The 18,009-nt window shown below is 40.0% G+C and overlaps 1 protein-coding gene across 2 annotated transcripts in view; it reads right to left on the bottom strand.

Moving 5' to 3' along the window:
* The window catches only part of LOC148009634 (uncharacterized), a 41,884-nt gene extending 33,818 nt beyond the window's left edge, over positions 1-8,066 (bottom strand). For both annotated transcript variants that reach the window (XM_087672461.1, XM_087672460.1), the window contains exons 1-2: positions 7,873-8,066; positions 7,658-7,743 (exon numbers count right to left, since the gene is read on the bottom strand). In XM_087672461.1, the coding sequence (XP_087528587.1) occupies positions 7,658-7,703 (46 nt within the window). In that variant the 5' untranslated portion in view covers positions 7,704-7,743; positions 7,873-8,066. The remainder of the gene's footprint in view (positions 1-7,657; positions 7,744-7,872) is intronic.
* Between the last annotated feature and the right edge of the window lie 9,943 nt (positions 8,067-18,009).

Genomic DNA, 18,009 nt, shown 5'->3' on the forward strand with positions numbered 1-18,009 from the left:
CATTATTCATTCACTTTATTATTCATTGTCTTCATTGTCTCTGAGTTACCCTAACCCTAACCCTAACTGTATTTTGAGTTTATTAGTTTGTGCTTTGTCATACGATTGGTTTCATGCTTTTTTGCGTTTAGAGCATTTCTTCACATGGTATCAGAGCTAGGTACTCTCTAAGAAACCCTAGTCTTTAATCAGAAAGCTCATTCATGAAAGCAAGAATAACAAAAGGGTCAGATGACTTCGAACACATTCACAACACTGCTCCAATCTCCATAGCCAAAATGGACAGAAATGATCAAGAGTAGGCCTCCCAACTTGCTATTGTCCGATCTGACATGGGCAGAGAACCATCAAACTACCATGGAGTCCACAAACCATATCAAATTTATGCCGCTACGTATGATATCATCCTTATGCATAGGGCTTAGCAAGAGGTTGAAGGTAAGCCTGAGTTTTCTCCTTTAGCTTCAGTACACATAACTAATGATCTTGCAAGACCTTCGGAATCTCCATTACGGACTGGCCATCCGCAAGTGCAACTTGGCTCGGATTACACATCACTTTCATAATACTACTTTTCTCCAATGCTAGGTATGAACCCTGTTACTTCAAATTCTATGACAACTGATTCTATATTTTTTGTTGGATCGGGAGATGCTCATCAAGAAGGGATTTTTCAAAACAAGCTTTGGTTTGTGAGTAATGAGGAAGACATGTATTTCTTTATGAGCTCAAAACTAGGTGAGAAGCTAAAAGAAAAACTTGTAAGTATTCCTACCCTTCCTTTTCCTTCAAATGATTTTATTTCTCATGGTCAATATGGAGTAGGTGCATCTTCATCTAGTGCATTTAATAGACAAAAGGAACCAACGATCTTTTCCACAACAACGTCCATCAAAAATCCATTTGGGCTCCCACCCATTCCTCCCTCATCTTCCGCTGCACATTCCTTTCAGCCTCCATTAAGTGCACCATATTATCCACCACACACCACACTTGGGGATTCTGCACATTGAGGCACAACCTTTAGGACTCTACATACATGTTTCCACGTGGTGTACCTTTGACGGAGGCTCAACCTCCTATACACACACATTCGAGTTTTCCCCTCCAAGGCATTCTTTGAGTGTGAATCGTTTAATACTACAATTCGCCTCTACAACATTACCTCGAGGACCATCTAATCATTCTATAGTGCCCCATCCGACATTTGGATGAGGCTATCGTGTCCCAATGCCTCCACTTACACCTATGGTATCATATGGACTTATGTCCGTTTTGGTACCTCCGCAGCAATCGATACTCATTGGACATCAGTAGTCTATTTTTGCTTATCCATCTTTACCCCCTCCTCCTCCTTATCCACCACTACCACTACCATCTTATCCTCCATCTTATTCCATCTATCCATCTTCCTAGACACTTCATGGTTCTAGTTCCTCCTCCGCCAAGCATGCATTTAATAACAAGACTTGTTTCAACGGTCAAACTACACCACTTGGTCAAATTTGATGAGGCGGGTGGTATAGTTTGACCGTTGAAACAAGTCTTAGACTCTCAAAACCTATGGGATTTAGTGCAAGGGTTGAAAACCCAACCTAATCCCGCTCTTGTTCCATACAAGGTCGTCTGCTCATGGAAGGCTCGTAATGCCTCCACTATTATAGAGCTTATGCAAGGCTTATTGTCTGAGTTTCACTCTCAGCTTCAGCATTTCAATTTAGTATCCGAGAATTGGGCACACTTGATTGACCACTATGCAACTCAGGATAGGACCCGTCGCATTAATTTGTATCGTGAGCTCCAAAATTTCAAAATCACAGACAAGAAAAATGTTTAATTTAAAAAAAAACTATCGTCTTTCCTCTTTCCCCCCCCTCTCTCCGTCTTCTTCTTCTTTTCCTCTCTCTTTTTCTCTTTTTCTATCTCCCTCACAAAGTGTGTGAAAAACTATGTTCAAAAAACTTTAAATTATTTTTTTTTAAGTTAAATTAAAATTTTTAATGTGAGAGAGAGAGAGAGAGAGAACCTAAGCTTTGCACATGAGGAGGAGGGGGGAGGAATTTAATTAAAAGGGGAGAGGAAAAAAAAAAGAGAAAGATTATAAGTGAGAGAGAGGGGAGGGGGCTTTAATTTAAAAAGAAAGGAGAAGGGAACTTTTAATGAAAAAAAGGAGGGGGAGAAGAAGAAGAGATTACACGTGAGAAAGAGGAGAGGAGAGGGGAGGGGGTTTTGATTCAAAAGGGAGGTTTGGAAAAGAAGTAGGTTGGGAAGCCAAGATATAGTATTTTTTGTCCAAGGAGCAAAGATAGAACTCCTTAGAATTATAAGTTTGTGTGATATCCACCCTCAATCTCATTTTGAGAGGGTCATGCATTTATGCGTGTATATTCGTATACTAGGTGCATTTATACCTACTCATACAACACATGATGTGAACGCTTACACGTCTACAGTGGCTGGCCAAGAAGACGTTCTTTTGGTCTCAAGGTTGCACAGCGCCGGCTCTCGACATGTATCACGAAACCTTAGGTACGATTTACGTCTCACTTATCTTCCATAATTATTTGTATATCTATGTGTATTTGAGTGATGCACGACCCCAACCGGCAGTGTCTGTGTCAGCAACAACGCGGACAACAGCAGGCTCTCTTTGCGATGGTCAGGATGATGGCGATGAGGGCAGAAGGATGTCCAGTATTGGTTAGAGAAACACAGGCATAGAGAGTGATGGCAACGACGAGGTGAGGATGACGATGGTGATGTGAAGTCAAGCTATTGGGGCTGAGAGTGGCTAGCCCTTGATTGCACTTTCATAGGACTTCTTGAGCCATTTCGTCTAGCAAACTTTACAATTTCCTGTTCTTTGAGAACATGCTCTTTGGGGGTGTTTTTAGAGCTTAACTAAGCTTAACTAGGCCAGAAACTCGAGTTGAATTTCGGCCAAAGAACTGAGTTTCATTTAGGTCTTAATTTTACTTTTTGAACACCCTTTCTCAGGCCCAGAAGGGTGCCCAAGCAGAGAGAAAGCAGAGCTTTGTTCATTTTCACCCAAAAGGTCCTACCCCAAGGTGACCAAGGCATTGGACGGAGGGTATCACATAGGACTGCCTAAGGGACTTAGCCGCATCATCAAAAGGATGGATATTTTCTTTCAAGGAGACTAACTTAATGGGTCTTTTTGGTTGGATTAATTCTATGACTCTCAAGTTTGATAGAGCTTGATCATAGTACATGACCAGCTGGCCTCACGGATGTAATTGATGAAGGAATGATAAGGTAATTACGAGGTAATGTTACTGGTCGTGTGAAGAGTCAATTGCTACAAAAGGGGATCCAAGTCAACCACTCTAAAGAGGTAAAAGGGAGATATGCTTACATGATGTAAGTGTTTACATGTGGATCCAAGTCAACCACTCTAAAGAGGTAAAAGGGAGAGATGCTTACATGATGTAAGTGCTTTCATTAAATGACCAAGGCCCTCGTAAACCCAACAACCACCCCCCTCCCCAAAAAAAAAAGAGACAGGGCATCTTTGTGGTTCTTCCCATCTCAATAGAGCAACACATGAGCTAGTTGAGAGCTCTCGTTTGGTATTTGCCGAGGGGTATTTTACATGGTTTCTTGGTACGATGGCTTCACAAACTCCAATTTTAGGCTTCACCATAAGTTCTCTATATGCCTTGTTACTGTCCTCTTCATGCACCTTGCGGTAGAGTATCAAGAGCTGGTTGAGACTTCCATGGCCTCTTTGGCACTATGTTTCCTACATCCTTCACAGATATATACCTTGTCACTATCCTCTTTATGGGCCTTGTGATAGAGTATCACCAGCTGGTTGAGACTTCCATTGCCTCTTTGGCATTGTGTTTCCAACATCCCTCACAGATGTGGTGACATGTTTAGGGGTACCAAAGGCAATGGGTGGAAATTTCCGATGTCAAGGAAATACCTAAAAAGCCAACTTAGGCAATTTCTAAAATGCCATGCTTTCGGACCTCAAGCCTTAGAGTGCAATATATTTCAAGTGTAAGCCTGCTCAATAGGAGATCGCTAGATGAAGTCACATCTTATAGTGGAGCACACAGCAATGGCACCTTCCCTTAGACTTTATGGAGCGGTTGCTCACCCAAACAGTTCAATATACATGTTGAATAAGGTATATGAGTATGATTGTCACCGCGGCTCTAAGACTCTACTTATGCATGAGTTTTTGGACCAGTTTGGCATGAGTTTTTGCCTCAATTTTGAGATCAATTTCTGATTAGTTTCAACTCAGTTTTTGATCAGTTTGAGAACCGTTTATGATCACTTTGGGATCAATTTTGCATCAGCTTTTGCATTAGTTTCTGATCAGTTTTTTTTACCATCAGCTTGTGATCAGTTTGGAGTCACATTTGCAGCCATTTGTGATCAATTCTCATATCAGTCCATGATCAGTTTATGATCAGGTCATGCTCAGTTTTTAATGGTTTACAACTGATTCCATGGACAGCCGCATGTAAACGAATGTCATTGAAAGTTTCAGCCATGGTTTATGCTGAGAATATGCTTTACTGTGGTTTTGAAGTCAGAACGGTTGAGAAAAATGAGTTATGGATACATCCAATGATTTCTAGCAACAGTTTTGGACTGTGTTTCAGTTTTCTATTATGTTTTGCTGGCTGAAATTTTTCAATAAGTTTTGCGCATATGCAACAGTTTGACAACAGTGGCCAATGTTGTGGTGACTGTCATGCCAAATTGAAATTCCAGTGCAATATACTTTTGCTTTGGCCCAATGTAGTGCAATCGAGGACGATTGCAAGGTTTTCAAGGGGGAGGTCTATCACAGGGACGTGAAATTTTGAGATACTTTAATCTTGCTAGTAACATTTGATTACGTTACTAATCAAATGTGCAAGGTTGTTTAACACATGTGATGCACATGGCAATTATTTCATGGGAACGGGCCAAGAACCCCGAGGATGCAGTGGGTGTTAAAGGCAAAAGTTGTGTTAAGTTATGCCAACTGGGTTTTGGTGGTCAGTTGGTGCCAGGTTGAACCCTAGGATAATTGTTTGGCCATTAAGTGTCAGTGGTGACACTAGGGACTAGCATTGATTAATTAATTAATGCTAGTCTAAGGGTCAACAGAGATTGGGAACCACTCCAAGTTGCAAATGGCCTAGCTAATTTCATTCCAAATGGGCATGTTAATTTTGGGCAGGGTCACAAGGGCTGAAATTAATTTTCAGAATTAATTAATTTTGAAAATTTAATTTAATGGCTGAAAATGCATTAGGAAGGCTGCCACTTGGCAAAACTTTCCCATGCAACTAGGGTGAAAGCTGTTGGAGGGTGGTGAAAGTTGTTTGCAGCCATTCGCGAGCTTGGTGGAGGGAGAGGAGATGATTAGATTTGGCTGTGAGAGGCGACGACGATTGATTGCGTACCGCGATAGGACAGGGGGCAACAGGTTTTCTCTTCCGCCTCAAGAGAGGCAGCAATAGGAGAGGAGGGCTCTTCAGTCGAGCTAGTGTTTTACCCCCTTTTGAAGCTGTTGGTGCCATCAGATTTGTCATCAGAGCTACGAATCAGAAGATACATTTCAGCTGATTTTCTCTCTTTCAACAGCATTCTCTCATCTCCTCCAGTCTATACTCAAGTTTTCTTAGCAATTTTCAGCCATAGGTAGCAGAGTACAGCCAAATTTGGTGGACAGCAGAGAGTTTACTGCTGTAAACCCTAAATTACAGCAGTAATTAGGGTTTAGCAACCACCTTGGGACCCGTGCCATCAGTCTAAGGCATTGTACACTGAAAGGCACCGGAAATTCATGGAATTGTGAGGATTTCAGATACCAGCCCATATATTGTGAATTTGGGGCAGCATTTGACCAGTTGGGGTTCCATTAGAGCAAGTCCTGGGTGAAAATCAAGGGGCAATATGCCCAAATGCTTTGCTGATTATTGGAACAACAAGGGGCTTTTGAATCAGCCAAGGAGACTGTGAAATCTCGGCTTGTAATTTATCCATCAGCAATTGAAATTAAAGAAATACCGAAAGGGGCACCAATTTTGGGACCAACAGGGTGTCCACTGTCCAAGTTTATGAAGGTAAAGTGAGCATTTCAGTTTATGTTCATTTGCTAATTGTTGTAATTAAGTGCTTAATCAGGTTAAACCACCTATCCGAGAAGGAAGGCTGGTTTCAACTACAATCATAGTCACCATATGCATTGCAAAGATTGGAGCTTCTCTACCAAATGAGGGAAAATTTTTCAAATAGCACTATTGTCAAGAAAAAATCCTCATATGAAGCATATCTCATAGAGATCATGTAGCCTAAAGAAATCTCTACTTGTTACTTGTTTGGCAGGCTCAATAAGAAAAGAGGTAGAGAAAATGGTAGCATCATCACAAGATTAGGCACATTATTCGCTTCAATTGCCCTTGAGCTTGAGCACACAGGCACTTTGCAGACCCTTCAATCACTATTGCCTATACATAGAGACACCCTCCATGTTGGTCTCCTATAAAATATGAGTGTCTCTTCTTCCCTTTCCTCTCCCATGCATTGCGATGTCGCTAGTCAAATTGAAATATCCTCCAAATGGCTCACTAAAATACACCCATCTCTACTTTTAGGACATGAGACAAATCCTCGTGAAGAAATGCAAAGGAAACAAATAGCATATCATGTCAAAAAATGTCCATACACATCCAAGATTTCACCCTCCTACCACCTTTCTAAGAAGGCTTTGGCCCATTCACCCAAATGATTCACTAAAAGCAATGCATCCTTGTTACTCTCATTGTCATAGCACACAGTGGCAGACATTGAACATGTTGAAAATCAAAAGGCAGCCATGTTTATAATACTAACATTATTGCACTCCATTCAATGTAGTGAACCTATCTTCATAGGCCTATGGAACATTGAAACAAATTTGTATGCTACTCAAGGTCTCTGTCTTGAAGAACATCATTAGAGGTCTAAAATGAAGATACAACACAGAGGATGTGGAGTAAGGAGGCAACTATCACAATAGAGAGGATAATAATTGTAAAAAATAGAAGTTTCTGGTTTGGTACTCGGCCTTCCTCAGCCTTTACATTTGAACTTTCACTCCAATACCAAACTATGTACAACATCTTGTTATATATGTATGCACGTAGCAAAACATGACACAATTCTGTATCTTCTTCAAATGGCAATTTGATCTATGTATTGCTCGTTCTCTTGCAATTCTTTGTTTCGTTTCATCTTCCAGCAGGTTTAACACTAGGCCTTGACAGGAGACGTTTCTTACATCCTTTCTCCATGTGTTCTTGTCTGATTGCTTGCGACAAATAATCTCATTAATGGGACCTGGTGTTAAAAAGGTGTTCCGTTTTATTGTGTTTTAGGCTCCACTACAGATAGCTAGCCATCCTCGCAATGAGGAATTTTTCCATTCCACGTAACACATCTACCGTAAATAAGTTAACAGGAATCTCCAATAATCCTGCATAACTTGAGTAGGGGAAACAATCCGTATGATTTTCTCAGGCTCTTATCAAAGTAAATGTTTCCCTAAAAGCGAACAGATCACGCAGAGTTATGCACTAAGAGCGACTTCATAGCAACAAGGCCTAAAGCTCTGCTTGGCGATAGAGAGAGCCAAAAGAGAGCTCACCTGGGATAACGACTTTGGAGGTTGCGATCCCTGTCTGTGTCGCCATAACTTGTTTGCTAGATACTTCTTATACCATGCCGCGATCACTGGCAACGACACATGTGACAAAAGAATCATCCCCGATGTTCTCTAGATCTGTAATTATCTTGTGTATGTGCAAGACAGACGCGAGGGGGAGAGGAAGGGAGGGATGGGAGGGACAGAGGGAGACTTACCTGAAAAACTGCACTGCTGCTCGGGACAAAGGAAGGAAAGAAGGACAAAGATCCTTATTCAACGTTCTCCTGTACACCTCCCCTCCTCATCGCCACTGGCAAATGAGACACACGGGAGAGTAGGGTAACAGAGCCAGGCGGGGACTAGGAAAACTTGCTTTGTTGCTTTATTTGGTTCTGCCGAAGTCGTGAAAAGGACTTTGGTATATACATGCCCAATTGTATCTAATGGGTTGGCATGGCTTGGATTTTCGAACGGAATGTGTGGTCTTAAGCCACATAGCGAATGCATATTAACGAGTAAATATCAAAAGAAATAATAATAACAATAGAAATATTTGTAATATCTTACTATTATATTATTTTAGCTATAGGTTCGAGTCTCGAATTTTCAGAGGGCTTTTCGAACCTACCCCATTTTTCAAACCTCCCTCCCTTTTCCCTCTTCTTTTTCTCACGTGTAATCTCATGTGTAGAGCCTAATCTCTCTCTCTCTCTCTCTCTCTCCTTATTTTAATTAAACAAAAATTTTACATTTAAAAGTTTAATCAAAGAGAGAGAGAGAGAGAGAGAGAGAGAAATATACAAAGAGTAAAAAAGAAAGAAGAGGAGGGAGGGAGAGAGAGAGAGAGAGGGGGGGAACAAAGAGAAAGAGAATTATAGAGAGAGGAAATATAAAATTTAAGAGAGAGAGAGAGAGGAAAGGAAAATAGAAAAAAAGAGGAAAGAGGGGGAGAGAGACAGAGAGAAGAAAATGAGAGAGAGAGAGAGAGAGAAAATAATAATAATAAGAGAAAGAATTTGAACACAATAAGATAATTATAGAGAGAGGAAAGATAAAAAAAATTTAAAAAAATAGAATTATAGAGAGATGAAATATAAAATTTAAGAGAGAGAGAGAGAGAGAGAGAAAGAAAGAAAAGGAAATGAGAGGAGAGAGGGGAGAGAGAGATAGAGAGAAGAAAATGATAGAGAGAAGAAAATGAGAGAGAGATAGAGAGAAGAAAATGAGAGAGAGAAAACGAAATGCTTCGCCTAAGGATCAGTTCACACTTGAATGGTGGACAAACAAGCTAAAATTTCCCTTTTTCACACATTCACAAGTCTCTCCCAATAGTCATATGCCATGCCATTCACACTAGCAGTGGACAAATAACATCTCTAAGGGAACAATAGGGGAAGGAGTGAAAGTCAGAGCAAACAAAGTAAAAAAGAGAAACGAAGCTATTGGTGTAGTTAGTCTGGACAAGCTGCTCCCTTAATCCTTCGTTGCATTGATCAATTATTAGAGATTGTTGTAATGAGAAAATTATGGTTGATCGAAACAATATACATGCTGAAAAGCTAGCCTTATCAAAGTGTCTCAAGCCTAATAGTTGAGAAGATAGGAGAAAACAAGACATGATATGATGAGCTTTGATAAAGCTGCTAGTACAGGAGCGGCCTTTGCTACCATTGCAATGCCTAAAGTTTGTGGAAGAGAACCAAATGAAGAGCATGGAATTTCTTCAAACACTATGTTCAGAGGTGGAAGACACCTCATCTCAATTGCAAGACCTCAAGTACTCACATAAGGCTGCACTGAAAGAAGTGGTATGAAAAACCAAAGGCCATTGTTGGGAGCAATTGCAAGTTCATAGTAGCTTAGCAGGTCACGATCACGATGATGGCTATAACAACAACAAGATTGATGACCAAGACAATGATGAATGGAAAGATTTCGAGATCCAAGAACTAGGAGATGATGATACCAATCGTTGTCACAAGGGCAATGGGCCAAGCCACTTTGGGTGGATTCGTACTTGGTGGAGGACATGGGTGATTACTTTTTCGAAAAAATGAAATTCAACAATTAAAGTGACATGTTCACACTAAGCTCAAACACTCGCTTGGACATGGTCCATGTCACAGCAAACTTTCTCCTCCTGTCTTACGACTTGCCAACATCAAAACCTCCTGCTCTGTCAAAGTTTGGTGCTAAAATCTATGCTTGGCATCTTCTCTTATTGCCCCTTCTCTGTCATTGATCGAGATCTCTATAGATGTAGTGGTGGCAATTATGATTATAAATTTGCATAGTTATCAAGGGAAATCATAGCAAGTAGCATGTCAATTCTTCAGTTATTCCCCCCCTCTCTCTCTCTCTCTCTCTCTCTCTCTCTCTCTCTCTCTCTCTCTATATATATATATATATATATATATATATATATATATATATATAAAATTGTGTGTGTGTGTGTGCACATAAAATATACAATTTAGTGTAAATATTTATATGCTTTAGAGAGTTGCATAAATTGATTTCCCAGATGCCCGATTATTTCTATGCTTTACAAAATTTTCAATGCAAATTTTTATGTGTTTCAAAGAGTTGTGTAGACTGATTTTCTACACACATAGAGATCGATCCCCCATTTGACTATTCAATCTCATTCTTCTCATATCAATCAATTGCAAAATGCCCAATTGTTTCTATGTTTTACAAAATTGCATAGACTAATTTTGTTGAGTTGAGAGGTCTACTTTCCATAAGAATACCAATTTCATCCTCTTATTGATCAATTTGTGAAATCGATAATAGGATGGGATAGATATAATTGAATATAAATTAAAAGAATAAATGAAATTTAAATTGATTTATTCTTTTTTTGTGTTCTTTTTCATGTAATAAGAGACAACGTGTATAAATAAGTTGAGTATATATTTAGACATGATTTTAGGCTAATTGGAACTAGAGTAGAAATTAGCATATAATTTTTTTTATATTGATAGTCACACAAGTAGGTATAATAAGTGAAAGCTTATCACATGTTGTCATTGAATATTGGTGTATTTAGTTCTTTTAGAGTTACTATATGTAGTTAATTTCAAATCTTTTAAGTAGCAACATGCAAACTTTGGCCAATTTTGAAGTGGTTCTATATGCCTTTGTTTTAGGAATTTAAATAGTTGTTGGCCATAACGCAAATGAAAGGAGCAGATACGCACTTGAGGGAGGTACATCAACATTCTCTATTTTACTCATTTGACATTGCAAGCAAGTTCTTATTATCATTGTTGCCAATGGAAATTTTGTTTTGATTTTATTATAGGCTTGGAACAATGGCCTTCCGACAATATACCCAAGACTCTCAAGATGACAATGTCATGGAAGCATAGTCCCAATGATCTTTGGATGGTAATTTCCCAAGTTTTCCAAGATTACTCCCCAATGCACCATATTATTTACATACCAACCAACCACAAATGGGTATGTGATTCACAATGCCTTCTCGTGGCTTTAGTGCCATGCTTAATGTTGGGTGTTTTGAAAATATGCATTGCATGACACCTTAAGCTTCTAATGTTCTACCACAAAATGCTCACTTGCAACAATACAATCATGATATGCATGGGGCGCAATCCTTCTCTAATCAAGGTCATTCTCTTGACCATCACAAAGGAAGTGATCATGGGCACACACAACCTCCAAACTCTTAGAGAACAAAGAAACGCTTAGAGGTAGCCAATAACATGTCACCGGCTCCTCTACTCCCTAAGAAGAGGGAAACCATTGCCAAGAAAAAGGTGAGCAATGATGTAGACAATGAGGAGGATGAAAAAGAAAAAAAGAAAGACTTTTGGGTTGAGCAACTCATTCATGCAAGTGGTAGTATGAATGACCAATTCAATAAACCTTAAAAAGAAGGTGTTGATCTTTGGGGAAAAATAGCCACTCAACTAGCTTCAATGGATTCTGACTTTGATAAGATAGCAAGTCTTGTAGGAAGAAGTGGACTCGTACATACCAACAATACAAGCAAGATAAAGCACACAAACACAATTTCATGCACTAGTAGGAAGATAACATGCAAATATGCATGGTCAAGTCCATGTCACATGTGTTGCCATGCTTCAATTGCCCAAGAAAAGTTGACTCTAGAATGAGAAACATCCTTGGGGGATGTTGAATGTAGTACATCCATAAGCAGTACAAAAGGTATAAAGAGCTAACCATTGCAAATCCACAGTTGGTGATTTTTTTGTCTATCATGATTAGCAATGGTCAGACAATTGAAAGATTCATCTAAGCAATGGGATGCAAATAGAATCCCACAAACTTGATATATTCCAAGCTATGCATAGTAGTATGGTAGTATTTTTGGACTTGGCCAAGAAATTTTATGTCTAAAGATTTAGGAAGCCAAGTTGTAATAGTTTTCTACTTTTTTTAAATAAGAAAAGATAGTTCAAACTTGCAATAAAGTGAATTTTTCCCATTGATTTTCAAATTTCAAATTTAGGTTTAGTCAATTTTAGATTAAATTTTTATTGTCGTTAAGCTCAAATTTTAGCTTTAGTTGTTTATTCTAGTGTTCTCTTCAAGATGCACTCAAATGGTAAATGCATACTTATACATGCAATTAAGAGTTTTCTTTATGAGTAAAAAGGTATTCCAATTCATTTCTACATATACAAAAATGTTTTGGTTATTAGATATTCGTTCCTATTCTTTTTTGTGAAAACTGTTATTTTAGCATTATTTTCTTTCATAGTAAGAACGTTCTAATTGCATGATCACTATGATGACAATTCAAGGACCATCAAGTAAGGTAGCCTAGCATGAACATGCTACAATGACACATACACTATAGTGTTGTTGTCCAACTAGATTTCTAGTTACTTCATCTCCTTTGAGATACTAGTGAAAATAAACCTAAATTTCTAAATGTTGACATTCCTTATGTGGTTGAGCTAAAAAATAAGTTGGTGGATCGAGTTTGCAAGTTCTTGCTACACTGTGGAATGTGGGGCCATTATTTCATGGAGTGCCCCCCCCCCCCCCCCCGCGGGTCAAATGAACAAGGAAAATGAGCCATCAAAGACTTTTCCATGTAGATCTTATTGGGTAAATTTTAATTAAAGAAAATTAGAAAAATGAGTGAATATGTTGCCCAAAAGTCATCAAACAAGAGGCCCTACTAAAAGAAATGTCAAAAATTGGCCTCTTATACAATGAAATGTTACTTGACTTCTTGTGCATATCTCTAGAATGTATTGAAAGTTTGAGGCAAAAGACATTCAAAGGAATCATGCTTTTGTTGCAAATAGAAGATGGTAGCTAGCTAACCAATCAAAAGAAGGATATGGGAGCGCACAAAAATTATTTTAGTTAGTTGTATAAGTAGGGGGTATTTATGATTAAAGTGCCATGGAGATATTGTTGATTATTTATCTAAAGTAATTTCACAAGAAGACAATGAATTTGTAATCAAGAAGTTCATAGTGGTGGATGAACTTTCTAAGGCTCTTATAAGCTTGGGAACCAACACAACTCTAGGCTTCAATGGCTTAGCCACACTGGATGCCCATTTCCTAGTGGGCATTGTCTACCAAATCATAACTAAAGCTCAAGCAATCGATTTCGTGACAATTGTGCAATGTTGTATTGATGTACACGAATGTGCATTCCTTAAGGGGAGAATGTTGATGGACAATATTATGAATGTCATATTGGCTTCAAAATGGGCAAGGATATAAGGGAAAATATCACATTTTATGTTGTTGGATATTGAGAATGCATTTGATAAGGTTAGGTAGTGCTAGTTAAAGCAAGCAATGGTAAAGATGAACTTTGACAAGAGGATTGCCAATCCACCCTTCTAATTAGCCAGAAACTCACATGCATTAACATTTCCAAATGGATCTTTGTTGGATTCCTTCTTGGTCCTTAAGGGGGGTTTGGCAATGATGCCCCTTGAGCTCCCTTCTTTTTGTACTAGCCACCCACCCACCCACTATTCTATATGATCTAAATGATAGGGGTCTAAATGAGAGTTAGAATGAATTGAGTGCTCAAGAAAACAATTGGCAAGGTAGGGGTCTATCTCAATGAAAATTTGATCATCCTTAAGGTAGAAAAGCATAACTTGGAGAAAGAAATTCTAGTACCAGAAATGTGTGAAAAGGTGGTCTAAAATCAATTGTGAGAAATCTTCACTCATAAGTGTGATTAAAGATGATCTTTCTAGTCTTGGCTAAAGAGGGATAATATGTAATCAAGGTCATATCTTAAGATACCTAGGCTTTCCAATGGGGATGGACATCAATGAGTCTACCAAGGCAAAATAGATTCTACATAAACTTAGATCGAAGGTAAAGTGTCAAATTTCCATAGATTGGTTTTTACATGTCAAGTTAAAGAAGAGAGAAATGCAAATCAAAGGGAAAATGAGAATTTTTAAAGCTAGAACAACAAAATTCTAAAGCACTTTTTACATCTTTCCCTCAAATGCTATTTGCCTCTAATGGGTAAACAGGTAAAGACAAAGTGAGATATCTAGCCCCCATCAGCATGAAGTGCCTTAAAAAGGAATGGAATTTAGGGGATCTATAGCCATTAATGTAGGGTAGGGATGAGACACATTAAGAGCCAAGATCCTTAAAAGATGTTGGGATCAAGAAGTCCAGTGGTCTCAAATGATAATGGATACATTGTACTTAAGGGGGGGGGGGGGGGGGATGTGAGGCATAGGGCCTCATGAGCTTTGACATTGTCATGACCTAAGAAGGATAAAATTTTCTATGGCAAATGTTGTTGTCGGAGGGATGAATCAGAAAGGCACCTTCTTTTTGGAATGGTCATATCCCCACAAGGGTAGGGTCGGAGATCTTACCTCATTTGAGCTTTCAATTATAGATCCATAAGAGCATGGTTTTTTGTAGAATTGGTGTACTTGGGATACATGATAAGTTCATCACTTGGCTTTTAGATCCTTAGAATTCTAGCTCTCAAAGCAACTTTGAAGGCTAGAGTGAAAATGGTTTTTGAGGGGACTAGGATGGAAGTTAAAATTAGATTTGATAACGTATAAAGCTAGATGGTCTTAAAGTAGAGCATGTATATTAGGTTAGTTGGACAAAAAGTATTTGCCCAATTTTCTAGATTCAATGGCTTAGCCATGTGTCCTTAACTATGGGTATCTAATGATATCCTTAATAGTATTAATAACTTTTTATGTCTAACTTATGAGCACAAAAGCAAAAACAACAACAAGATTAGTCATCACTTTTAATACAACAACCGAATGTTGGGGGTAAAGGCGCCTCCGCCGTGCCGCCCCGTGTATTACTACACTGACAGTACCCGCCACTGCACACTGCAGGTGGCGGGCGCCCGTCACGTCACTTTATTCTTTATTCTTTTAGTGACAGTTTGAATAAAGGAAGGCCCGGTCACACATTGTGACTGTTGGAGTTCCCATTTCTTGTCTCTCTCTTTCTTGCTCTTGCTCTCCCGCCATAGCTCGCGTGCAAGCTTCGATCCTTCTCACCTTTCAACTGGTATCAGAGCTTGGCATTCTCTTGCTCGAGCTCGACTCGGTGCTTCCCGACCTTCGCATCGACTCGCTTCACGCATTGGGTCTCCATCCCGGCAGCCATAGCCGACCTCTTGAGCTCCCGACTCTCCCCGGCTTCCCTAGCTCCATCCTGGCCTTCTTGAGCTTCATCAGGGCCTTGCCCTTGAGGTATTGCTTCAGCATTTGCAGGCATTTGAGTGTATTCTCAGATTGAAACAGGGCAGGAACAAAGGGCAGCCACTCTTCTTGAGCTCCATAGCTCATATCTTCCCTCCCCTTTGCATTGGGCCTTCATGGCTTGGTATGTGCCTACCTTGGGCCATCATTGAGCCCCCCATTACCCCCTTTTCAGCCCATGTGGAGCAACAGCAAGTTCAGCACCAACAGGGCAGATTGCATCATTTTTTTCCAGGCTGTGAGCACTCATCTACTTCAGCTCCACACTTGGCCATTGCTTCTTGCTCTCTACCTTGATCAAGAGGGCTATAGACTTCATGTTTGATGTCATTCAAGCTTTGGGTATTGGTCTTGATCTTTCGGGGCTGATTTCTTCAGATTTGGGACTGTCATAAACTGTCATAACAGGCTGAAAACAGGGCAGCACCATTGGCATTAGCATTTGTTGCTTATACTCCATTCCGGTTGTGCTATTTGATGCCCGTATGCGGTCTACATGATGCCTAGTGCCTTGGGAATGTATGCACATGATTATGCCATGATTTTGGCTTGAAATATTGGCTGATTTGGGACTGTTATTTACTGTTATACAGTGCTGGAAATAGGGCAGCCACACTTGGCATTGGCATTTAATGCTTATACTCTACTCCGGTTACCTTGTTTGATGCCCGTATGCGGTCTACTTCCTACCCGGATGTATTGGGGATGTATGCATTTGGTTTGCCCATGATTTTGGCTTGAATTTGGGGCTGAAATCTACTGTTTAGAACAGTAAATACATGCTGGAATAACAGTGGGCTGAAGGTACTTTACATGCTTTGGCACTTACCTACCGATACCGGATGTATGCTTTGAGCTTTGGCATGATATCTTTGACATTTGGGGACGACTTGGAGCATATGTATGAGATTATGGGATGCTTTTGAGCTTCGCATTAGCTTCGTCTTCACTGGCATTTGGACTGACTCGGCATGCTCGTGGACCGCCTATGCCTCATGTCTCTGCTTGACAGTTAGGCTTTTGCATTACATGCTTTGGTTCGTGACATATGCTATTTGGTTCGTGTATGCCATACCGACATTTGGAGCTTGGATTTGGATGTATTTGAGCATTCCCGGCTTACTTGATCACTGATCTTGGTTGCTATTTGGATGTCATTGAGTTGACCGAGAGCTTATTTGGGCTTATGTATTGCTTCATGGTTAATACGACCGGTGCTTCATGTATGTCATGCTCTCTCGGATGCGCTTGATGCATTGACAGGGTCACTTATCACTGGTGCTTTCTCTTGGGTTGTTTGAGCTTCTGAGCTCGCTTTATACGCCTTTTGTGCCAGTGGGAGCATTTTACATGCTTTCTTGACCTTTGACAGTTGCATGCTATTGGAGCACTTACATGTATTTGGAGCAGTTTATGTCTTGAGCAGCTACATACACATTGAGACTTTGGGATCATACTCCGATCTTTATGGATATGCATTGATGTACTCTTGGTTCACAGGATGCTTATGAGCTGAGTCTCATATTTGGATCTTTCTCTTTGAGCAGATACCTATTTGTGTCAGGTTTTGGCAGTTACAGGAACACTTTGCCTAGAGTGTCTGGGGGTGTGCCTTTCACTGGCAGATGTTATTTTGACATGCTTGGTGTTGAGCTCATGTTCTTTTCACTGTCATTGGCCTTGCTTATGTCCGTTTCATGCCGGCTTTGGACCTAGCATTGTTTGCTTGACATTGGATCCTATTTTGGGACAGTTTGCTCTCTAGACTGCATACCTGCAATTTATTACAGCAAGCAGTTATTGGTGGACTGAGGTGTACTTTTCATGCTGAAATATCCTGATTTGGTGTACCGCACCTAGTACTAAGTGGGCAGCAACTTTTGGCACACTTTGCTCACCCTTTGGACCCCGTTTTGGTCATTTTTGGGCAGTTTCTGCAGTAAAACAGCAAGCAGTTTTGGACTGTTTGGGCATTTCCAGCCTGCATAATGGCGTCATCTTCGCATGATAGTGCCATCTTTAACATTACAAAGTTGGATGGTACCAACTACTCTTACTGGAAGAGTCAAATATGGCAGGTTTTGGTGCAGAAATCTCAGATTAAGCCACTTCGGTTGAGTGGGGAGCAGCCTGAAACTATGGACATTGACGACTGGCTTGAACTTGATGAGCTATGCAAGTCCACGATTGTATTGTCTCTCACTGAACAGGTACATTATAATGTATTTGAGGAAGCACAGAGTGCATGGGATCTATGGAATAAGATCAAGAATCTTTATGATAAGAAAAGTCCGGCGAGTCAGATGTACTGGTTGAAGCAGCTTATGGATCTGCGCATGAAGGATAATGCGACTATGTCTGCTCACTTGAGCCAGTTCCATGCTATACTGAAGAACCTGACTTCACAGGATATCACCTTTGGAGAGGAAGTAACTCCTCTTTTCTTGCTTGGAACTCTGAATGAGTCATGGGATGTATTCCGCACTGCTCTTTGTGCCTCTAGTGCTACTCTAAAATTGGCAGATGTTGAGAGTGCTCTTCTTCAGGAAGAGGTGAATCGCAAAAACTTGGATGCCTCTCGTGGTAGTCATGCTTTGACAGTTAGAGGCAGGAATGACAG

The sequence above is a fragment of the Lygodium microphyllum genome, chromosome 30 (genome assembly GCF_053477565.2).
Source record: "Lygodium microphyllum isolate KBCC chromosome 30, Lygodium_microphyllum_v1.1.10, whole genome shotgun sequence".
In the NCBI taxonomy this organism is placed as follows: domain Eukaryota; kingdom Viridiplantae; phylum Streptophyta; class Polypodiopsida; order Schizaeales; family Lygodiaceae; genus Lygodium; species Lygodium microphyllum.